The sequence below is a fragment of the Bombina bombina genome, chromosome 2, assembly GCF_027579735.1.
Source record: "Bombina bombina isolate aBomBom1 chromosome 2, aBomBom1.pri, whole genome shotgun sequence".
Lineage (NCBI taxonomy): Eukaryota > Metazoa > Chordata > Amphibia > Anura > Bombinatoridae > Bombina > Bombina bombina.
The window spans coordinates 1,237,071,383-1,237,097,071 of NC_069500.1; the positions used below are offsets into that span (position 1 = coordinate 1,237,071,383).

The 25,689-nt window shown below is 39.2% G+C and overlaps 1 protein-coding gene across 1 annotated transcript in view; it reads right to left on the reverse strand.

The window, feature by feature from the left end:
* Positions 1–25,689, reverse strand: part of GRXCR1 (glutaredoxin and cysteine rich domain containing 1) — a 186,665-nt gene that overhangs the window by 91,841 nt on the left and 69,135 nt on the right. The window contains exon 3 of the mRNA XM_053700270.1: positions 8,741–8,980. Within this exon, the coding sequence (XP_053556245.1) occupies positions 8,741–8,980 (240 nt within the window). The remainder of the gene's footprint in view (positions 1–8,740; positions 8,981–25,689) is intronic.

The window sequence follows — 25,689 nt, forward strand, 5'->3', positions numbered from 1 at the left end:
CCTACAGTGAATCATATCCGCCGGCCGCTTAATAAATCGTCCCCTAATACTTTAATAGTGGGTTCACTATTGCTAATTAGATATTTCCCATAAGAATGCCTAATAGTAAATACTATGTACCAATGAGTAGTTACTGTGTAGCTTGTAGCCAGTGTAACTCCAATCTGTTAATGTTATATTTTATGTAGGCATAGTCCCAGTATATGAGTGTATGAACTCACAACAAACTGATACTGCACTTTACTTGATGCGGTAGGAAATTAATTATGCAGAATAACTGTGTAAGTATTACAGATTATAGACTGTGTACATACTCTGCATTTGTTGCACAGGCTTGTTGTGACATCAGTGATGAGAAGCTTTGTGGGCAGAGCTTGGCGCCGGTGTCCAATACCGATGAAGTTTGCATCAGAGGAACCAGGAGCAGTTAATACAGATGCAGTGGATGTAAACTGCAGAGAAATTGTAGCAGCTTTTGGAAGAAATGTGCAGTAGAAGGGCTGAGACACAATGCAAAGATGTTGTTAGATACTGGATGTTGATGTAATGAATGCAGACATTACTTTAATCCACAGAGCAGCAGTCTGCTGGTTTGTTGCTTTAATCCACAGAGCAGCAGTCTGCTGGCTTCATGGTAGTTATTTTCCAATAAGGCAGCAAAACACAGAGGGAAGATAACAGCTGAACTTCCCCAGATTGCAGGTGAGAAATAAAGTATAAATTAGATTGTAAATCACCTAAAAATGAATAGGCTCTCCCTCTAGAGAGTTACTAGAAAACAGAAGACTAATAATTGACATAGAAGGGTGTATTCTTGGTAGAACTGTTCAGAGTGTTGTTATATGAGAATTCAGCCATTGGAAGCAGGTCGGCACTGTTATCTTGGAGATGGTGATTATAATATCTTAGGCATTGTTCAAACCATTGATTTGTTCTTTCTGTTTGGCCATTAGACTGTGATGATAGGTTCTGCTTTAATTCCTCTGGATTTGGAGGCTTTTGCATAATTCTTTCCAGAAATGTGATGTAAACTGACTGCCTGTGAGGTGATGGACTCAGGTAATCCATGTAGACGAAAGATGTTATAAAAGCAGTCTTACAAGCTAAAGGGAGTTCCCTCAGGGGAATATGTGCCATCTTTGTCAGCAGATCAACCACAACTAATATGTTGTTTTAAAAATTAGAGAGGGGAAGATCTAAAATTAAATTCAGAACTATGGATTGCCAAGTTTGTGTAGGTATTGGAAGGGATATTAATAACCCATAGGGAGACTTCCTTTGTGCTTTACTTCGAGCACATGTTGTACAGGAAGTGACATATTCCTTTGTTGTATCAGATGTGCCAGGCCCCCAATAATGTCTATGAGAGTTATGAACCATAGACAGAATGGAGGTATGTAAAACCTTCCGTTATGATGGAATAAACTATCTGCATTCTTAAGTACTTGAGTTGAAGGAATGGTAGTATCTAAATGTGGGGTAGTTTATATATCAGTAATTAGATCTGTAGCTAGGCCTATAAAGCAGTGATCTGGAATGAGAGTTCTTTTAGTTGAATTTTTACCTAAATCTTCCACCTTACGGGATAAATCATCTGACTTTATGTTCTTAGAACCTGGAAAGTAGGTAATTACATAATTAAACCTTTCAAAATATAGATTCCACCTGACCTGCTGAGCAGACAGAGTTCTATTAGTCTTAAGGTATTCCAAATTTTTGTGGTAAGTGTAAATTGTGATGGGGTTCTTAGTACCTTTGAGGAGATGGGGGGTAGTTATCAAGCCGTCAACCTCAAATACGCTGGAATTCCGCAGCGTATTTGTGGCGAGGCTGATTCGCCTTCGTTATCAAAGGCTCGAGACCGGCAAAAGTAGAATTTTGTGACGTAAGCTTCGATCCGCCGGACTCAGTCCGACACAGATCGATTCTTACGTCACTCCAGATGTTCCGCACACAAGTGCGGCACATTCTCACTACTTTTGCTAGCTATCAAAAAACTAGCAGGTACGCTCGGCACTTTTACGGCCCAGCGTACCTGGTTTTCAATCCGCCACCCCTGGAGGCGGCGGATCCCATAGGAATCAATGGGAGTCTGACCATAGCGAAAGTACAAGTTCGCTGCTGACAGACATCCCATTGATTTCTATGGGAGCTGTCTACACCTAACACCCTAACATGTACCCCGAGTCTAAACACCACTAATCTGACCCCCCCTACACCGCCGCAACTAAATAAAGTTATTACCCCCTAAACCGCCGCTCCCGGAGCCCACCGCAAGCTACTCTATACATATTAACCCCTAAACCGCCGCTCCCGGAGCCCACCGCAACTATAATAAATGTATTAACCCCTAAACCGCCGCTCCCTGAACCCGCCGCAACCTATAATAAATGTATTAACCCCTATCCTGCCCCCCCTACACCGTCGCCACCTATAATAAATTTATTAACCCCTAATCTGCCCCCCCTACACCGTCGCCACCTATAATAAATTTATTAACCCCTATCCTGCCCCCCACTACGCCGCCGCCACTGTAATAAAATTATTAACCCCTAAACCTAAGTCTAACCCTAACGCCATGGAATCAGCCAATCAGATTGAGCTCGCATTCTATTGGCTGTTCCGATCAGACAATAGAATGCGAGCTCAATCTGATTGGCTGATTGGATCAGCCAATCGGATTGAACTTGAATCTGATTGGCTGATTCCATCAGCCAATCAGATTTTCCTACCTTAATTCCGATTGGCTGATAGAATCCTATCAGCCAATCGGAATTGAGGGGACGCCATCTTGGATGACGTCCCTTAAAGGAGCCGTCATTCGTCGTAGTCCGTCGGTGAAGAAGGTGGTTCCACGTCGGCGGAAGGAAGATTCAAGACCCGGCTTGGAAGATGACTTCGCCCGGATAGAAGACCTCTTCAGCGCCTCTTTGAAGATGACATCGGCCGGATCGAAGACTTCTTCAGCGCCGCCTGGATGATGACTTCATCGGATGGAAGATTTCTTCAGCGCCGCTTGGAGGATTAACTTCTTCCGCTCCGGATGTCCTCTTCAGTTCCATCGGTGGCTCGGCTGAGTGAAGACGACTCAAGGTAGGATGATCTTCAGGGGATTAGTGTTAGGTTTTTGTAAGGGGGGTTTGGGTTAGATTAGGGGTATGTGGGTGGTGGGTTTTAATGTTGGGGGGGGGGTTGTATTTTTCTTTTACAGGCAAAAGAGCTGAACTTTTTGGGGCATGCCCCCACAAATGGCCCTTTTAAGGGCTGGTAAGGTAAAAGAGCTTTGAAATTTATGTAATTTAGAATAGGGTAGGGATTTTTTTTATTTTGGGGGGGTTTGTTATTTTATTAGGGGGCTTAGATTAGGTGTAAGTAGCTTAAAATTGTTGTAATATTTTTAACACGTTTGTAAATTAATTTTTTATTTTCTGTAACTTAGCTTTTTTTATTTTTTGTACTTTAGTTAGTTTATGTAATTGTATTTCATTGTAGTTATTTGTAGGTAGTTTATTTAGTTAATTTAATGATAGTGTAGTATTAGGTTTAATTGTAACTTAAGTTAGGATTTATTTTACAGGTAATTTTGTATTTCTTTTAGCTAGGTAGTTATTAAATAGTTAATAACTATTTAATAACTATTCTAACTAGCTAAAATAAATACAAAGTTACCTGTAAACTAAATATAAATCCTAAGATAGCTATAATATAAGTATTAATTACATTGTAGCTATCTTAGGGTTTATTTTACAGGTAAGTATTTATTTTTAAATAGGAATAATTTATTAAAGTATAGTGTAGTGTTAGGTGTAATTGTAACTTAGGTTAGGATTTATTTCACAGGTACATTTCTCTTTATTTTAGCTAGGTAAGCTATTAAATAGTTAATAACTATTTAATAGTTATTGTACATGGTTAAAATAAATTGAAAGGTACCTGTAAAATAAAAATAAATCCTAAGATAGCTAGAATATAATTATTATTTATATTGTAGCTATATTAGGGTTTATTTTAAAGGTAAGTATTTAGTTTTAAATAGGATTCATTTAGTTAATAAGAGTTAATTTATTTAGATTTATTTAATTCATATTTAAGTTAGGGGGGCGTTATGGTTAGGGTTAGACTTAGGTTTAGGGGTTAATCATTTTATTACAGTGGCGGCGGCGTAGTGGGGGGCAGGATAGGGGTTAATAAATTTATTATAGGTTGCGGCGGGTTCATGGAGCGGCGGTTTAGGGGTTAAACTATTTATTTAGTTGCGGAGAGGTGCGGGATCAGCAGGATAGGGGTTAATAATTTTACAATAGAGGGCGACGGTATATGGGGGGCAGGATAGGGGTTACTAGGTATAATGTAGGTGGCAGCGGTGTCCGGGAGCGGCGGTTTAGGGGTTAATACATTTATAAGACTTGCGGCGGGGTCTAGGAGCGGCGGTTTAGGGGTTAATACATTTATAAGACTTGCGGCGGGGTCTAGGAGCGGCGGTTTAGGGGTTAGTAACTTTATTTAGTTGCGGGGGCCTCCGGGGGCGCCGGTATAGGGGGTAGAACAGTGTAGTTTAGTGTGAGTGCTTAGTGACAGGCTAGCAATAAAGCTGGGAAAAAGCCGAAGGGCAGCGAGATCGGATGAGTGATAACTCTCACTGTCCGCTGCTCATCGCCCCGCGGCTTTTTGACAGCTTTATTTGATAACTTAGGCGAACGTATTCAAGGTCCGCGGCGGCGAAGGTAGGCGAGCTTAGGCGGACGTATTGGGCCGGCGAAGCCAGAAAAGTAGACGGCTTGATAACTACCCCCCGATGTCTCCTATTTTCAAAGGAGGTATAAAAAAGGGCCAGATATAGGCTAAAGTGTGTGAACAAAAGATTAGTATATATTTATACAAGAAATAGGTACATATTTAATAAACAACAAAATTAAAAGCAGAATTAAAAACAGAGTATACAGGTCTTATATAAGACTAGGAGCAATATTGAAAATAAAACAAATAAACACATAAACAACCAGTGATCACTTGGTATTATTCCAAGTGATCACTGGTTGTTTACGTGTTTATTTGTTTTATTTTAAATATTGTTCCTAGTCTTATATAAGACTTGTATACTCTGTTTTTAATTCTGCTTTTAATTTTGTTGTTATTAAAGGGACAGTCTACACCAGAATTTTTATTGTTTAAAAAGATAGATAATCCCTTTATTACCCATTCCCTAGTTTTGCATAACCAACACAGTTATATAAATGCATTTTTTACCTCTGTGATTACCTTGTATCTAAGCCTCTGCAAACTGCCCCCTTGTTTCAGTTCTTTTGCAAGACATCCATTTAAGCCAATCAGAGCTGGCTCCCTGGAACTCCACATGGGTAAGCACAGTGTTATCTAGATGACACACATGAACTAACACCCTCTAGTGGTGAAAAACTGTCAAAATGCCCTGAGAAAAGAGGCGGCCTTCAAGGGCTTAGAAATTAGCATATGAACCTCCTAGGTTTAGCTTTCAACTAAGAATACCAAGAGAACAAAGCAAAATTGGTGATAAAAGTAAATTGGAAAATTGTTTAAAATTACATTCTCTATCTGAATCATGAAAGTTTATTTTGGACTAGACTGTCCCTTTAAATATGTACCTATTTATTGTATAAATATATACTAATCTCTTGTTCACACACACTTTAGCCAATGAGCCCTATTTATCATATGTCTGTCGGACCTGATCCGACAGTGCGGATCAGGTCCGACAGACATCGCTGAATACGGAGAGAAATACGCTCTCCGTATTCAGCATTGCACCAGCAGCTCACAAGAGCTTCTGGTGCAACGCTGCCCCCTGCAGACTCACGGCCAATCGGCCGCCAGCAGGAGGGTTTCAATCAACCCGAGGGTTATGGAGCAGCGGTCTTTATACCGCTGGTTCATAACTGGTGTTTCTGGCGAGCCTGCAGGCTCGCCAGAAACACGGGGCGCCAGATATAGGAGCTTGATAGGCCCCTATATCTGGTGCTCCTTTTTATACCTCCTTTGTTCATTTCTAACAATTGTGTTAGGTAATCATTTTTATTATAGTGAGCTTGTGTGTATGCACTTTTGGCGCTGTATAATATATTCCTTCTGCTGATTTCTACAATGTTCAAAAGCAGCTATAATGGCTAATAATTATTTCTCCCCAACAGGATTATTTCTTTCTGCAGAAGTGAGTGCACAAGGGTAGAATGCCATAGGGTGTAGATGATCTACTAAGCTTCTTCTCTGTGATAGAATGGCTCCTAATGCATGGTCAGATGAATCATCATCTAAAATAAAAAGTTGTAATGGATCAGGTAACTGCAGTATAGGGGCTGAGGTAAAGCATTCTTTAAGAGCTTCAAATGCTTCTTGGGCTGAATCTGACCATTTGAATTTAGTAGTTGAACCAATTAAACAAGTGAGTGGGTTAACGATTGCTGACTAATTTTTTTTATGAATTTTCTATAGAAATTGGCATAACCTAAGAATCTTTGGAGCTGTTTTTTATATGTAAGTGTTGGCCATTCTACTATAGCTTGGATACCTTGTGGGGATATAATGTAACCAAGAAATTTGATATTATCAGTCTCAAAAATACATTTTTCTAAGTTAGCATATAAATGGTGTGTGAGTAAATGGGACAGAACCCACCTGGCATGTTTGCAATGGTCTTCCATATTAGAGGAATAAATCAGGATATCATCCAGATATAGCACTATGCATATATCTAAAAAGATCCCTGAAGACATCATTAATGAAATACTGGAATGTGTCAGGGGCATTACAAAAGCCAGCTGGCATTACAGTATATTTATAGACCATAGTGTGTTCTAAAGGCAGTCTTCCGTTCATCTCCACTCTTAATCCTAATAAGGTTGTAAGTTCTCCTTAAATCTAATTTAGTGAAAATAGTGGCCTTTTGTAATTTTTCAAGTAGTTCAGGAATTAGGGTAAGTGGATACCTGTTTTAATAGTACATTTATTAAGCTTCCTTTATGCTTCCTGTAGTCTATTATTGGCCTTAAAGAATGATCTATGTTAGAGACAAAAACATGGCAGCAGCAGCAGAAAAAGTAGAGGGTTGTAAAGCCTTTTGTTAAGCCTTTTTTTAGGTTCTCATCTAAATACTCTTTCAAGTACTGTAGTTCGGGCTCAGATAATGGATATATGAACAAATGGAATTAATTATATAAATCAATAGGACAGTCATATGGCCTATGTGGAGGTAGGGTTTCAGCACATTTTTTTATTAAAGACGTCTGAGAAATCTGAATAGTAGATTGATTGTGAGGCATTAAGTATTGGAATATGAAGATAGAAAGTAGCCTTACAATAATCTGAGTTTAGCTCCACTGTGAACTTTTGCAAATCTATTTGTGACTGATGTGTTTTAAACCATGTAATACCTAATACTACAGGAAATATGTTTTCTCCATTGACTTCTATGGGGGAGCATGTGAACGCAAACACGATATTCTAAATTCGGCTTTCCCCGTTCATCTGGTTAGCGCAAGAGCAAAAAAAGTTTATTTTTAACTCATAATACGAGCACATCAAGCGCAAAAAGCTAACTTCTAGTGCAGTTAAAGGTCAAGTGGGAGCACACAATAGAGCATATAATATTAATTTACTTTTATGATCAAATTTGCTTCATTTTCTTGATATCTTTTGTTGAATGAGCAGCACTGCATACTTAAAGCTAGTTGAGCACATCAGCTGAACCAATGAGAAGAGGCATATATATGAAGCCACCAGTCTGCCGCTAGCACCCAGTAATGAACTGCTGCTCCCACACCTACCTAGGTATTTTCTTAACAAAGGATACCAAGAGAACAAATCAAATTAGATAATAGAAGTAAATTGTAAAGTTGTTTAAAATTGCATGATATATCTGAATTATGAAATAAATATTTTGGGTTTCATATACCTTTAAGTTCTAAGTCTATAGAACAAGAATGTTGTGCAAAATGTTAATATATGTTCATGAACTAAGATATTGAGGTTTCCATAAACATCTGTATAACCAAATGGGTTGTTCACCATAAAACAAAGATAGCTGCTGTGGTTTAAACCAAGTAAAATTTAAAAAGAATTGTGGTTTTGCAATACCAGTACATAGAAGTAATCACAAAAAAAAAAAAGGAAATTAAAAGTGGTCAAGCAACCAATTTGACACATATTGGACCACTTCAGCTGGAATGACCCCTAGCTTGTTTAGTACAATCAGTGAATGACATCTTGCTCAAAACTCTAACATTAAATTATCTAACCATTTATAAAGCTATACAACTATATGATTTTAGTCACTAAAACATATCTCTAATTATTTTACGCTATTTTTATCTTGTGAAACATCAAGGGCTCGATTACAAGTGGAGATCAAAAATATTAACACTAATATTTTTACTAATACTAATGCTAACACTGCTTGTTAAATCAATAGCAATCATATAACAAGCTGAAAGTAAAAGGTTTTTTCTTTAGAGAAAGCCTTAGGTACGCTAACATCTGGAGGTTAAATAACGCAGCCACGCTACATTTATCTCCCCATAGACGTATGTGTACATATATATATATATATATATATATATATATATATATATGTGTGTGTGTATGTATGTGTTCACATACATACACATATATAAACATACATACACCCTACACTACCGATAGTGCTCCACTTGTAAATCTGGGCTTTTGCATTTAAATAAATGTCCACAATAAAAATCCAACATTTACTCACCCCAAGATAATGACCATCAATGAATACAACAGGTAAGGATGGGATTTCAGAAACCCTGCGACATCTTTCATCCAACTCTTTACCATAGTCACTATTCAATGCAATGTTCTTTTCTTCAAATTTTACTCTGTGGTTCTGGAAAATTTTTCTTACCATTTCACATCTCTCAAAAGTTGTTCTCACCACTCTTAAACTTGTTGTATATATGACTATCCGTCCATATTCTAAGGTTGTAGTTGACTGGAAAAAAAGATATTCACAAGAGTTTAATACTTTTATATTAGTATTTTAGGCAGTTTTTAATTTCAGGTTGGTCTGAGAACCTAAAAACATTGGGCCAAAGTACAAGTGTTGTGCTAATTAAAGTAAGCTCTTTGCGCTTATCTGGGTTACGATAGTATTATGAGTTAAAAGTAAACTTTTTTCGCAACTGTGCTAACTCAATGAGCTCAAAAAAGACGAACTTAGAACATTGTGTGCACGTTCACCTATTGCCCCATAGAAGTCAATGGAGAAAAAAAGTAGAAAAAAAACTCCCCACTCTCGCGCCAACCCAATTGCATATTCTCATGTGGGTTAACCCGACATGAAAATATGAATATTTCACATTCCAATGTTCTTCACATTGAAGAATATGTTTAATTTATTCATAAATAAATATTTCTACATATGTCTAATGGATTTTGGTACTATATATATATATATATATATATATATATATATATATATATATATATATATATATAAAGAGTTAAGGACAAATGGCCAATATACATGAAATAATGCTGCAAACAACTATTAATCTAACATATATGTGGTGCAGACCCCATTAAAAGGTATTTAGCAAGAAACTATAAGAAGAGAAATGGAACGTCATGTTAAATGCACCAAATAAAAAGATAGGGAATCAAGCACTCTTTTTAAATTTTGCAACAGCAGTATTTATTAACCTCTAAAATAGAGATATTGGTACACATCCAATATATTAAGATAGTGTTAAAATCACAAATAACACAAAATTGTTATGAACATCCCCACATTGTGTGAACCATATTTAGGAAGCCACTTGACTATATATTTAAAGCCCTGCATGAAAACTGAACCATATGTATCAATATGGAAAAATAGGCCTAGATTTAGAGTTTGGCGGTAGCCGTCAAAACCAGCGTTAGAGGCTCCTAACGCTGGTTTTTACCTCCCGCTGGTATTTGGAGTCAGTCAGGAAAGGGTCTAACGCTCACTTTGCAGCCGCGACTTTTCCTTACCGCAGATCCCCCTACGCCATTTGCGTATCCTATCTTTTCAATGGGATCTTTCTAACGCCGGTATTTAGAGTCGTGGCTGAAGTGAGCGTTAGAAACGACAAAACTCCAGCCGCAGAAAAAAGTCAGTAGTTAAGAGCTTTCTGGGCTAACGCCGGTTTATAAAGCTCTTAACTACTGTGCTCTAAAGTACACTAACACCCATAAACTACCTATGTACCCCTAAACCGAGGTCCCCCCACATCGCCTCCACTCCGAATTCCGATTGGCTGATAGGATTCTATCAGCCAATCAGAATTAAGGTAGGAAAATTCTGATTGGAATCAGCCAATCAGATTCAAGTTCAATCCGATTGGCTGATTGGATCAGCCAATCAGATTGAGCTTGCATTCTATTGGCTGTTCCAATCAGCCAATAGAATGCGAGCTCAATCTGATTGGCTGATCCAATCAGCCAATCAGATTGAACTTGAATCTGATTGGCTGATTCCATCAGCCAATCAGAATTTTCCTACCTTAATTCCGATTGGCTGATAGAATCCTATCAGCCAATCGGAATTCGAGGGACGCCATCTTGGATGACGTCCCTTAAAGGAACCTTCATTTTTCAGTTGGACGTTGGAAGAAGAGGATGGATCCGCGCTGGAGGTCTTCAAGATGGAGCCGTTCGTCATCGGATGAAGATAGAAGATGCCGCTTGGATCAAGATGGTTGCCGGTCCGGATCTCCTCTTCTTCCCGGATAGGATGAAGACTTTGGAGCCTCTTCTGGACCTCTTCAGCCGCCGCTTGATAGAAGACTTCAGCCGGATTATGGATCGCCAGCCCCCGCTTGGGCTTGGATGAAGACTTCGGAGGCTTGGATCAAGACTTCGGAGGACGGATCGGTGAACCTGGCATGGTGAAGATAAGGTAGGAAGATCTTCAGGGGCTTAGTGTTAGGTTTATTTAAGGGGGGTTTGGGTTAGATTAGGGGTATGTGGGTGGTGGGTTGTAATGTTGGGGGGGTATTGTATGTTTTTTTTTACAGGCAAAAGAGCTGAATTATTTGGGGCATGCCCCGCAAATGGCCCTTTTCAGGGCTGGTAAGGTAAAAGAGCTTTGAACTTTTTTAATTTAGAATAGGGTAGGGCATTTTTTTATTTTGGGGGTCTTTGTTATTTTATTAGGGGGCTTAGAGTAGGTGTAATTAGTTTAAAATTGTTGTAATATTTTTCTAATGTTTGTAAATATTTTTTTATTTTTTGTAACTTAGTTCTTTTTTATTTTTTGTACTTTAGTTAGTTTATTTAATTGTATTTATTTGTAGGTATTGTATTTAATTAATTTATTGATAGTGTAGTGTTAGGTTTAATTGTAACTTAGGTTAGGATTTATTTTACAGGTAATTTTGTAATTATTTTAACTATTTTAGCTATTAAATAGTTAATAACTATTTAATAGCTATTGTACCTGGTTAAAATAAATACAAAGTTGCCTGTAAAATAAATATTAATCCTAAAATAGCTACAATATAATTATTCGTTATATTGTAGCTATATTAGGGTTTATTTTACAGGTAAGTATTTAGCTTTAAATAGGAATAATTTATTTAATAAGAGTTAATTTATTTCGTTAGATTTAAATTATATTTAATTTAGGGGGGTGTTAGTGTTAGGGTTAGACTTAGCTTTAGGGGTTAATCCATTTATTAGAGTAGCGGCGAGATCCGGTCGGCAGATTAGGGGTTAATTATTGTAGGTAGCTGGCGGTGACGTTGTGGGGGGCAGATTAGGGGTTAATAAATATAATATAGGGGTCGGCGGTGTTAGGGGCAGCAGATTAGGGGTACATAGGGATAACGTAGGTTGCGGCGGTGTACGGAGCGGTAGATTAGGGGTTAATAATAAAATGCAGGAGTCAGCGATAGCGGCGGCGGCAGAATAGGAGTTAATAAGTGTAAGGTTAGGGGTGTTTAGAAAAATGAAAAAATATGGAGGAGCACAAACCGGGTGGGATGCAAATGAAAAGGTTTTATTGAAACCATGCGCCGTAGCGCGGCATGAAAATGGACACAAATACAATTAACAATGGTTCACAAATGAATGTGGTGGAGGGGATAGACACCCCGGGTTAAACACGGATTACCATACAAATAGCTGGGACTGAAAAAATATCTGGTAAACGCGTTTCAGCGTATAGCCTTACTCATTACCTAATCTAAAATAGCACATGTGCACTATTAAAACCCTCAGCCCAGCTTCTCATTGGTCAGCGGGTACACGCCCTTCTCATTATCCTGACCAATAGATTGATGGTGTAGTACCAGCCCCTTTCTGATAAGTAGAGAAAAACGTTGCAATACAATACAAGCTAGCAGGTAAGTGCTGCTACATTAATATGCATACAAGAAACAATGTAATATAATCTAATGAAGGGAACACATTGAGGAATAGTGCTGGAAATAAATATATGATATAATAATAATAACAGACTCAGCAAAAAGGTTTTTAAGGAATAAGTAGATTAATAAATGGATGAATGTGAACAGAAACACGTTCACCTCTACTGACCTCATATTAACCCCTGCCAACAAAAACTGATTGGCAGGTAAAGGTGAATCATTCTCGACTATAAGTCTATAAATAAATAAACAAACAAATGAGTAGGTTTCATGTAGGGTATACAGACAAAATGTATGAACAAATGTAGACGATAAGTGCATTTTTCCAAGGAGCGTAAACTTCAGTGTTCAGCAGGATCTCCTGTATAAAGAGAGTCAAACAGTTAAACCACTGGAAGCTGATTACCAATTCGTGAACAATATCTATGCACATCTGGATACCCTGGAACCCTGGTAGTGGGTGGGACAAGTGTTCAGGATGTAACAACATCCCACAGACCATCACTACTAAACAAAAATAATATAAATATAAATGATTATTTAATTATTTAGTTAGATGTCGACAAACGATAAGGTGACTCATACGAGGCACGGGTGATTAAATTTAAATTTAAAGTAAAGGGAAAATTAAAAATTAAAAATTAATGTTATCTCTTGGAAAGAATACAGGGAGAGAGGAGAGAGTGGAGGAGGGGGGAGTGCAGACACATTGACCCTACATGGTCACCAAAAGTTGATGAGGTCATACTCTGAATTGAGTCCCCCTGGTACCCTAGTTTTGAGCTTAAAGATCCAGAAGACCTCCCTCTCCCCCTCTGTTCACATTCATCCATTTATTAATCTACTTATTCCTTAAAAACCTTTTTGCTGAGTCTGTTATTATTATTATATCATATATTTATTTCCAGCACTATTCCTCAATGTGTTCCCTTCATTAGATTATATTACATTGTTTCTTGTATGCATATTAATGTAGCAGCACTTACCTGCTAGCTTGTATTGTATTGCAACGTTTTTCTCTACTTATCAGAAAGGGGCTGGTACTACACCATCAATCTATTGGTCAGGATAAGGAGAAGGGCATGCACCCGCTGACCAATGAGAAGCTGGGCTGAGGGTTTTAATAGTGCACATGTGCTATTTTAGATTAGGTAATGAGTAAGGCTATACGCTGAAACGCGTTTACCAGATATTTTTTCAGTCCCAGCTATTTGTATGGTAATCCGTGTTTAACCCGGGGTGTCTATCCCCTCCACCACATTCATTTGTGAACCATTGTTAATTGTATTTGTGTCCATTTTCATGCCGCGCTACGGCGCATGGTTTCAATAAAACCTTTTAATTTGCATCCCACCCGGTTTGTGCTCCTCCATATTTTTTCGTTTTTCTATCATTGATTTTTGGCCAGGAAGTGAGCACTATTCCCAGGGTGAAGACCGTAAGTACACACACACAGTTTTGGCGCTTGTAACAGGAGGAGGTTCTAAGATTGACCGCTGTGGAAGGCGGACACAGGACTCAGCTGCGATATCAAGCAGGACGCACAGGCATCAAACACGAAGGTATAGTGACTGATTTATGCTTGCCTATTTGCATGCTTGTCTTATATTATATGATCCGGATAACGACAGCTTGTAACACTGTGGATATTGTGCACTCTATGCCGTTTGAATACTCTCTATGTGAACTCCGGCTATAGAGCACAGTTAACCTTATACACCTTGCATCACCACTAGCGTTGTGTGGGACACGTTTGTGGGCAGACTCCTGTCAGAGGACCCTCTAGTGTCACATTATATATATATATTTCTTCACTTTTCAGTTGGAGCAGCAGCAATCGTTGGCTATATATATATACAACTCAGATGTACATGTGGGGAGTTCCTGTCATTACACCTTCACCTATCCCACTCTCTGACTTTTGTTCTTACGTCTAACGTGGAGCCGGGGCCTGGCTCCAGAAAGTGTACTTGATTTTTTGCCATTACTTATTTTGAGTGTGTGTGTATATCTTTTTACGGTAGGGGCATGAGTGTGGGGGTTAACACGGATGAAGCCCCGACATCCTTATTTTCATTAAGGACTGCCCAAGAAAGGGATACTGCTCCATTGGAATATCACAAGATTTTCTCTACAGACAAGTCCAATTATAGCTTAATTGCACTATTTGAAGAATTGGAATTTTTGTTGCTAAAGGAAGATAAACTGAATTGGGATATTAAAACCCTGAAAAGGTACCATGAATTGGGTATAATCCCTAGGGGTCTTAGGCTCAATAAGTATCCCACGTTCATAACAGAGGACAAAGTTTTAATTGAACTATGGAACAGTCACCTCACTACCTGTTCACTGAAACTTATGCAGTTGATTTGGGAATTTAATGAGCGCTCCCTGGAGGACTTGGCAACAAAGATTAAAGAGGTGCAAAGGGAGCTTAATAATAGGAGCGAGGAACCCCAATACTTGAAGTTTGATAATACACTACAGCGGGTTATAGCAGAGGCAAAGGTATTGCTACTGGAAATAAAACACAGCAAGTATTTGAGAGATCAATCAGATTATGATCTGAGCCGTGTATATGTGTGGAATAGAAAAGAACGAAACACTTTGAGAAAAGAACAGAATAAAAACACCTTTCTCCCCAGCCAACAGAAAAACAGGCAGAGGCGTAACAGGAGGAGAAGAGTCAATTTTTATGAGAGCGAGGCGGAATCGTGGGACGAGGGATCAGGCTCAGGAGGGGAGGAATTACCCCCAAAAGAACAAACAGTGAGACCAAAGGAAGGTCCAACACCACCACTGGTACCTATATTAAAGACCCAGTCCTCCCTACCGCACTCACATTACAGAGAGGAACAGCGATGTGCAGACAGTGCCCCAGGGGGGAGCAGGGATCTGGACAGTGCACGATTGGAACAGGTTTTTTCCATCCCCCCGCTAATAACAGACGGAGGGGGGGGGAAGAGGACAAGGAGATCATCAACAACAACATCAATACAAAGAGCAGAGAAGATATCCTCAGAGAAGAGGCCGGAGCAGGGGAAACTACAAAATGTATTGAACTTATCTGATGTGGTACTGAATAATGATGAACTGGAGGTACTTAGCCTGGGTCTTTCATTTGTACCTAAGGCAGACTTTGATTTATTCAGAACACTATTAGATGTGAATAGGTTAATACGAAACCTTACCCTCAAGAAATTCTTTCATGAAAATGAGGGAGCAAGCAATGAGAGCCATGTGTCCATTCCTAATCTAGGTCCAAGGGATGGGGGATTGACAGGAACATATGATTTCCAGGAATTATGTGATATCAGGGTCCTAGAATCACTTGAAGAGGAGGGAGGTTCCCCAGGCGTGAGTACTGTGACTCCCCCTTCTTTCAAATCTAAGTCATCATTTTACCCCATTCAGAGCAGGGGGCGAACCCTAGAAATTTTCCAGAAAAGGGTAGAGCAAGACCTGACCAAACTACAGTATTCATCTAGGAGAGGTCAGGGGTGTAATATTACTCTCAAGCAGAAAAAGGCACTTGAAAACCTAGCTAAGAATGACAATATAGTGATCAGGGCCGCTGATAAGGGAGGAACTATAGTGGTCCTAAACACCGTTGATTTCAGAAATGAGGCATACAGACAGTTTAGAAACACTGACGATTATATCAGTCTACCTGGTGATCCGACGAGGGGCTTTCAGAAACAGTTGGCCTCCCTAGTAGATGATGGGGTTGAACTTGGGTATATTGATACACATACACAGAAATATCTTTTGGTGTCAAATCCTGCAATAGCAACGTTCAATCATTTACCCAAGGTCCACAAATCCATTGATAATGTGCGGGGGAGGCCAATTGTGAGTGGAATTGGCTCCCTCTTGGAACATTTGTCAGAGTGGTTAGACCACATTCTACAGCCCTTAGTGGGGTCTCTGTGGAGTTACTTGTCGGACACAAAACATGTGCTGAATCTCCTCTCTCGTGTGGAGTGGAGGCCACACTATTTGTGGTTGACAGCTGACGTTAAATCGCTTTACACCTCCATACCACACGAGAAGGGGATACAGGCAGTCCGGTTCTTCCTTGAGAGACAGTATGGCACTACATCAGATTTTGTTGATTATGTATTGGAGGTCACTCGATTTCTTCTCAGCCACAATTATTTTGAGTTTGGGGGGGATTTCTTTCTCCAGAGGCGTGGGACAGCTATGGGGGCCAAGTTTGCCCCCTCCTACGCCAACCTCTTCATGGGTTGGTGGGAGCTGTCCCACGTCTACGGAGGGGGAAATCCCTTCAGGAGGGATATTATTTGGTACGGACGTTTTATTGATGACCTCCTCTTTATTTGGGGGGGCAACACGTCCGATCTCCAAGATTTCATCAATAGTTTGGATGATGAGGGTATGGGAATTCAGTTTACGAATGAGATACAGCAGGATACCATTAATTTTCTGGATGTCACCTTAAAAGGTACCAGTAGCCAGGGTATATCTTCTGAGACGTACCGAAAACCCATCTCAGGAAACTCGTTGCTGCATGCTGACAGTTGCCACCCTCAGGGAGTATTCAAGGGGGTGGCTAAGGGTCAGTTTATTCGACTGAAGAGAAACTGTAGTGATCCGGGAATATATGAGAGCCAAGCGGATGATCTCTCTAAGAGACTCCAGGATAGAGGCTACAGGGTTTCTGTCATAAATAGTGCCAGAAACAGTGTGAGAAACATTCCTAGGACCACTCTTGGATTCCACTATGGTTGGGGCCAGGAATAAAGGTCAAAGTGAGGGTCCCAAGGAAAGGGTCACTTTTATAACTGAATATTCAAGGCAGTACCGGGCTATTTGTGGGATAGTAGGTAAACACTTTGGTCTGTTGGCAGCTGATGACAATCTACAAGAGGTGGTAGGAAGGGGTATCAGGTGCTCCTATAGAAAGAATAGATCTATTGGCAATCTAGTAGCTCCAACCAGATTAAAAAGGACAGAGGGAGTCACGTCATCATGGCTAAGTGTTAAAGGCACATTCCGTTGTCATCATCGGACGTGTGTAGCCTGTGAGAGACTAGTGACAGGGGATACATTTCATTCCCTCAACACTGGACAGGAGTTTAAGATAAACTGTTGCCTTAACTGTAGGTCTACATTCATCATTTATGTGATTAGTTGTGAGGTTTGCTCTGTTCAATACGTAGGGCTCACCACGAGGGAGGCCAGAACACGCATAAAGGAGCACCTTGCAGACATTAGAGCAGGTGTCCTCACCACCCCTCTCATAAATCACTTCTCAGGTTTTCACTCCAAGGATGTCTCAACATTCACATGGACCATTATCGAACGGATAGCTCCTGCAAAGGGGGGACAAGACAGAAATCGGAAGTTGGGGGAGAGGGAGGTCTTCTGGATCTTTAAGCTCAAAACTAGGGTACCAGGGGGACTCAATTCAGAGTATGACCTCATCAACTTTTGGTGACCATGTAGGGTCAATGTGTCTGCACTCCCCCCTACTCCACTCTCTCCTCTCTCCCTGTATTCTTTCCAAGAGATAACGTTAATTTTTAATTTTTAATTTTCCCTTTACTTTAAATTTAAATTTAATCACCCGTGCCTCGTATGAGTCACCTTATCGTTTGTCGACATCTAACTAAATAATTAAATAATCATTTATATTTATATTATTTTTGTTTAGTAGTGATGGTCTGTGGGATGTTGTTACATCCTGAACACTTGTCCCACCCACTACCAGGGTTCCAGGGTATCCAGATGTGCATAGATATTGTTCACGAATTGGTAATCAGCTTCCAGTGGTTTAACTGTTTGACTCTCTTTATACAGGAGATCCTGCTGAACACTGAAGTTTACGCTCCTTGGAAAAATGCACTTATCGTCTACATTTGTTCATACATTTTGTCTGTATACCCTACATGAAACCTACTCATTTGTTTGTTTATTTATTTATAGACTTATAGTCGAGAATGATTCACCTTTACCTGCCAATCAGTTTTTGTTGGCAGGGGTTAATATGAGGTCAGTAGAGGTGAACGTGTTTCTGTTCACATTCATCCATTTATTAATCTACTTATTCCTTAAAAACCTTTTTGCTGAGTCTGTTATTATTATTATATCATATATTTATTTCCAGCACTATTCTTCAATGTGTTCCCTTCATTAGATTATATTACATTGTTTCTTGTATGCATATTAATGTAGCAGCACTTACCTGCTAGCTTGTATTGTATTGCAACGTTTTTCTCTACTTATCAGAAAGGGGCTGGTACTACACCATCAATCTATTGGTCAGGATAAGGAGAAGGGCGTGTACCCGCTGACCAATGAGAAGCTGGGCTGAGGGTTTTAATAGTGCACATGTGCTATTTTAGATTAGGTAATGAGTAAGGCTATACGCTGAAACGCGTTTACCAGATATTTTTTCAGTCCCAGCTATTTGTATGGTAATCCGTGTTTAACCCGGGGTGTCTATCCCCTCCACCACATTCATTTGTGAACCATTGTTAATTGTATTTGTGTCCATTTTCATGCCGCGCTACGGCGCATGGTTTCAATAAAACCTTTTCATTTGCATCCCACCCGGTTTGTGCTCCTCCATATTTTTTCATTTTTCTATCATTGATTTTTGGCCAGGAAGTGAGCACTATTCCCAGGGTGAAGACCGTAAGTACACACACACAGTTTTGGCGCTTGTAACAGGAGGAGGTTCTAAGATTGACCGCTGTGGAAGGCGGACACAGGACTCAGCTGCGATACCAAGCAGGACGCACAGGCATCAAACACGAAGGTATAGTGACTGATTTATGCTTGCCTATTTGCATGCTTGTCTTATATTATATGATCCGGATAACGACAGCTTGTAACACTGTGGATATTGTGCACTCTATGCCGTTTGAATACTCTCTATGTGAACTCCGGCTATAGAGCACAGTTAACCTTATACACCTTGCATCACCACTAGCGTTGTGTGGGACACGTTTGTGGGCAGACTCCTGTCAGAGGACCCTCTAGTGTCACATTATATATATATATATATATATTTCTTCACTTTTCAGTTGGAGCAGCAGCAATCGTTGGCTATATATATATACAACTCAGATGTACATGTGGGGAGTTCCTGTCATTACACCTTCACCTATCCCACTCTCTGACTTTTGTTCTAGGGGTGTTTAGACTCGGGGTACATGTTAGGGGGTTAGGTGCAGACTTAGGAAGTGTTTCCCCATAGGAAACAATGGGGCTGCGTTAGGAGCTGAACGCTGCTTTTTTGCAGGTGTTAGGTTTTTTTTCAGCTCAAACTGCCCCATTGTTTCCTATGGGGATATCGTGCACGAGCACGTTTTTGAAGCTGGCCGCGTCCGTAAGCACCGCTGGTATTGAGAGTTGCAGTTGCAGTAAATATGCTATACGCTCCTTTTTTGGAGCCTAACGCAGCCCTTCTGTGAACTCTAAATACCAGCGTTATTTAAAAGGTGCGGGGAAAAAAAAGCATGCGTAGCTAACGCACCCCTTTGGCCGCAGAACTCTAAATCTAGCCGATAGTATGCAGCTAGATACAGAATTCACCCCACACTACATACCGCTCATACTACACCCCAGCTGCACTCAGAACCCCTGCAAATTCAAGGGCCTTTTCTGGGCAGGTATAATTATAGGGATCTAAGTAAAGCGATAAAGTGTCAGGTGTTATATATATTTATGTATATACAGGGGTTTTCTCTGCCGGTGCGCAATGCTACGCCGTACCTGCACTTCTTCAAAGCACAATTGACTATTAGATCAAAAACAATGTTCCCTCTAACGAGCTACTGCACATGATGGAGTTAAAAAGGCAGGGACGGGTGCTCTTAAAGGGACAGTAAACCTTAAAAATAATGTTATATAATTCTGCACTATGTGCAGAATTATATAACATTATTTTTAAGGGTTACTGTCCCTTTAAATAAACAGAATCATACTCTCCATGATATTCATTCATTCATATCGCTCTAGGCACCACCTCCTGACATGGCATCTTCAACTAACAATTTCTATACACTCAACTCTCAGGCTCTTTTCCTATAAGGAGGCGGGCAAACTGCAAATCCCTGTATGCTCTGCGCTTCTGGCGCTTTCACTTTTTGCGCTGCGCGAGTGGAAACCCAGGAGCCGTTTGACTGAACAAAACAGCTTCATGCCAGGTATACACGTCTGCTTAATTGAATGCAGCATTATATTTAAGGTCAGGGAACTAATTATAACTAGTTTGTTAACGCTAAATATGTGGTTATGTTTAGGCAGAGCTCTGTTGTGAGCAAAGCACACTTGTAGTCTTTTGCGCAAACAGCTTGCAAATTTTCCGGGAAAGCACAGTAAGTTTGTAAGGCGAGTGTGAAGTGTCAGTATTACTCTCACAATATTGCTATTGATGTATGCAACCTCTTCTTAACCACAATATGCTAACATCAGTATCCAGGTACATGCATATAGCTAATTTATATCCTGAAATCGATGGATGGTATATGTATTAAAAGAGGTGCCATACCGTGTGGCAGAGACACTTATTTGTTATCTTTTAGTGACTCAAATCTTGTCACATTGTCCAGTAGCTCCTGAATTACTGTCAAAGTTATAGGCATAAAGGGTCTGGCCTTACTATTTCTCCTCATGCCTAGTCATTATAAGTAGTGATATATATATATATACTGTATATATATAAAAGCATGTGCGAGGCTTCCATTGTTATTGAAATGATTTCACATTTTATCAAAATATTTATTTAATAGAAAACGATTTGCACCTTTGCATTATTATGAGTGCTGTACTATTGAAACATCTTTATAGATGAAGTCATAATGTGGAATGTGTGTAATTGGGCATAGCTTATACACCCGGGCCTCTGGGTTTTACTTGGCCCCTAGGTCAGAAATTGCCAGATCCTCTATTAGCATGGAGGTTACTTTTTGGAATGGGCAGCTTATGATTTGAATGCTTGCCTATAACTATGGTTATTAAATAAAATTACCTCGGTGTGTCAGAGTGTCAGTATGCCTGTGTTAATGTATATGTGTGTCAGTATGTCTGTGTATGTTAGTATGTCTGTCTGTGTGTGTATGTATGTGTGTGTTAGTATGTCTGTGTGTGTATGTACAGTATGTCTGTGTATGTATGTGTGTGTTAGTATGTCTGTGTATGTATGTGTGTGTTAGAATGTCTGTGTGTGTATGTGTGTGTTAGTATGTCTGTGTATGTATGTGTGTGTTAGTATGTCTGTGTATGTATGTATGTGTGTGTTAGTATGTGTGTGTGTGTGTGTGTTAGTATGTATGTGTGTGTTAGTATGTCTGTGTGTGTATGTACAGTATGTGTGTGTTAGTATGTCTGTGTATGTATGTGTGTTTTAGTATGTCTGTGTATGTATGTGTGTGTTAGTATGTATGTGTGTGTTAGTATGTCTGTGTGTGTTAGTATGTCTGTGTGTGTATGTGTGTGTTAGTATGTCTGTGTATGTATGTGTGTGTTAGTATGTCTGTATGTGTATGTGTGTGTTAGTATGTCTGTGTGTGTTAGTATGTCTGTGTATGTATGTGTGTGTTAGTATGTCTGTGTATTTATGTGCGTGTATGTATGTGTGTGTCAGTATGTCTGTGTATGTATGTGTGTGTTTTAAAGGGACAGTAAAGTCCTAATTAGACATTCAGAATTCAGGAAGAGCATACAATTTTAAACAACATACCAATTTACTTCTATTATTTAATTTGCTTCCTTCTCAAGTTATCATTTTCTGAAAGGTTAATCTAGGTAAGCTCAGGAGCAGCAAAGAACCTAGGTTCTAGCTGCTGATTGGTGGCTGCATATATATACCGATTGTCATTGGCTCACCCATGTGTTCAGTTAGAAACCTGTAGTGCATTGCGGCTCCTTCAACAAATGATACCAAGAGAATGAAACTAATTTTATAATAGAAGTAAACTGGAAGTTGTTTAAAATTGTATGTTCTACCTAAATCATGAAAGAAAAAATGTGGGTTTCAAGTCCCTTTAAGTTTGTCTGCATGTGTCTGTGTCAGACTGTCAGTGGCTCTGTGTGTATGTGTTCCTACTGTGTGTGTGTGTGTTTAGTGTCAGATTGTAAGTGATTATACATCAATAATTAGGCATGAGTATTTGGATGCTTAGGGCTTGATTTATCAAAGCTGAGTCGGACAGGGGCGCATATACGCACCCCTGTACACCTCAGCTCACCTGTGGCGGGGCATATTTACCCACAGGTAGTCACCACTGCACACAAGCGCAATTTTGCGCTTGCGTGCAATCCCGCCCCCTGCCCGTGCACAGCCAATCACGCACAGTCAGGAGCTGTCAATCTCCTCGGTCGGACTAGACCGCGGAGATTGAATTTCGCCACCTTGGAGGTGGCGAAGAGGTTAGGAAAGCAGTGGTCTAATGACCGCTGCTTGTTAAATACAGCGAGCAGGTTCTTGTGAGAACTTGCAGCCGAAGGGCTTTGATAAATCGAGCACTTAATTAGCATCTAAAGTGTGTTGCACTCTCAAAAGAAGATAACCAGCTCCAAAAAAGGCAAAATGCTGCAAGCATCCGCCTTATTCAGCATTTGGTTGCTAACGAAGAGTCCGAATGGCCATGCCTATCAGAGTACCGGCACCTTTTTCCCCCCAAAAAGCCCTGTATATATATATATATATACCCTCTGCTAGCGGCCAATTTGCCGCAAATCTGCAAGGGGCGGCATTGCAAAAGCAGTTAACCAGAACTGATTGTGTATGCTGTCTGCATTTATCGATGTGTGGCGGACATGATACGCTTCATCGTATCATGTCCATCCGCACTTTACTAAATCGGCCCCTATTACTCATTTGAAATTCAGACCAAGTGCTTTTGCATTATCTTTTTATTATGCATTTGTTGATTATGCATTTCTTCTGTATTTATTGGTTCTTAAAGGGACATAAAACCCATATTTTGTCTTTCATGATTTAAATAGAACATCAAATTTTAAACAACTTTCTAATTTACTTCTATTATCATATTTTCTTCGTTTTCTTGTTATCCTTATTTGAAAAGCAGAAATGTAAGCTCAAGAGTGTGCACGTGTCTGCAGCACTATATAGCAGCAGTTTTGCAGCAATGTTATACATTAGCATGAGCACTAGATGGTAGCACTATTTCCTGTCATGTAGGGCTTCAGGCATGTGCACGCTACCTACCTAGGTATCTCTTCAACAAAGAATAACATGAGAAGGAAATAAATTTGATAAAAGAAGTAAATTGGACATTTTAAAAAAAAATTATTCTCTATCTGAATCATGAAAGATTTTTTTGGGGTTTAATGTCCCTTTAAGGTTGTACAATGTTTTATGTTTTTAACTACCGGTAATTTTGATTTTGAACACATTCTCCTTATTAATACTGCAAAAACTTCTACAGTGCCTTTCCTAAACTAGGTCAAAAATTCTACTTTTAGCACAGACACGCCGGAGTAGAATGTTTCACCTACAACAGAATCTTAGCAAAAAGCATTTTAATGAGAAACTTCACAGAGGGATATGTACTAAGGTGAGAAATAGCAGGAAAAAGAAATGTAAAAAAATAATCCTGTTTTCCCTTGAAAGTTAGTTAATAATATATCTAAAAATAAGTGAATCGGTTATACATTGTAAAACAAATATTGGAGGAATGTTTCATACCAGTTCTATTAAATTCAAAATTACATTAAATAACATAAATACAATTTGAAAATATGTGAATAAAAAAAATAGTTTCAAATGTAACATCACTCGTGCTTGTTACCTCTCATAACTAATTTGGGCAGATTACTTTAGCCTAAAATTATGGAAAGGTATGACTTTCTAAGCAACGTTTGCACTAATTATACTCAAGCACCAAATTATGGGGCTCAGATCCACCAGATGTTCAAAGCAAAATCAATGCGTTGAAGCTAAAGTTATATTTGTTATTTCTAAGCCATTCCAACCCATTTGAATAATCACCATATGATTTAGTTAAACCACACAAATTATGTTACCAATAAAACAGGAACATTTTCAAGGTGGTACTGCCAGGCTTAAACAGATGTTTATAAAGCAACCAATATACCACCAAAATAACAGTAATTCATTGTATATTAATGATGGTGACCTAACATCTATAAATAAAGTTGTTTTTTTACTTAAATTGAATGTAAACTTTAATGAATTAAAGGCCAGCATCAAATAATAATCTTAAAAACAGGGGCACTTTAATTCATTAAAGTTTGCAAAGATGCTTATTTTTTAAAATACTTTTACCTTTGCATTATGGTAAACATAACACTGATCCTCTGCCCACAGCTCCTGCTTTCTTTAGCAGAACAATGACCAATCCGGCTTCCTCCAATCGTTGTTTGCCCCCTTTGGCATCCAGCTTGTGGGGCATCGGAACGATTGGAGGAAGCCAGATTCGTCATTGTTCTGCTATAGAAAGCAGGAGCTGAGGGTGGAGGATCGGTGTTATGTTTACAATAACGCAAAGATAAGTATTTTAAAAAATAAGCATCTTTGAAAAATGTAAAGAATTAAAGTGCCCCTGTTTTTAAGATTTCACTTCAACTATGAATACCAATTTATAATACGTGTGTAATTAACAATTTGTCTCCATGCAATATATAGGGGACATTATTATGCCATAAATTCATTGGAAAAGCGTCTGAGTAGTTGATTTTAGATTTTTCAGATGGATTGTAACTAATATGAAAACTCATGTAAAAAAAAAAAAAACATTCAAGGGATCCTGGTGGATTATTCATAAAGGCCACATGTTCTTATTTTTTAATATTTTATATTTATGTTTTAATATTTAACATATTAACATACAGCACACTTTCTCTCCTATTAACCACAAAATTGCTTGTACTATAACTAGTGACTACCTCATATCCCTCTAGGTAAAATGGGCAAATGGTTTACAACTTGTTTTTCTGCAGTTGCTCTGAAGACAGAACTCCCTCTTTTTGGGCTGGAGTCATGTAATGGGCCTGGTGACATATAGGGGGATTGGCAATGTTGCTCATGTTGGTGAAGGCAGTATGGTTGTTTTAATTACTGTGGTGGTTTTGCATTTCGGTAGGGGTAGTTATGTTTAGGTTTTATTGATGTAAGGCTTCTTGTGGTGGGGAGTTGTGTTGATTTACAGAGCAATAACATTTATGTAATAGATATCTGTGCTTATTGCAACAGGGGCTGGGTATAGGTACTAGTACTTTTCGTAAATAGCTATAAGGAGCTGCTATTTAGTATCACATTGTGCATTAACATGACAGGAACGCAATCATT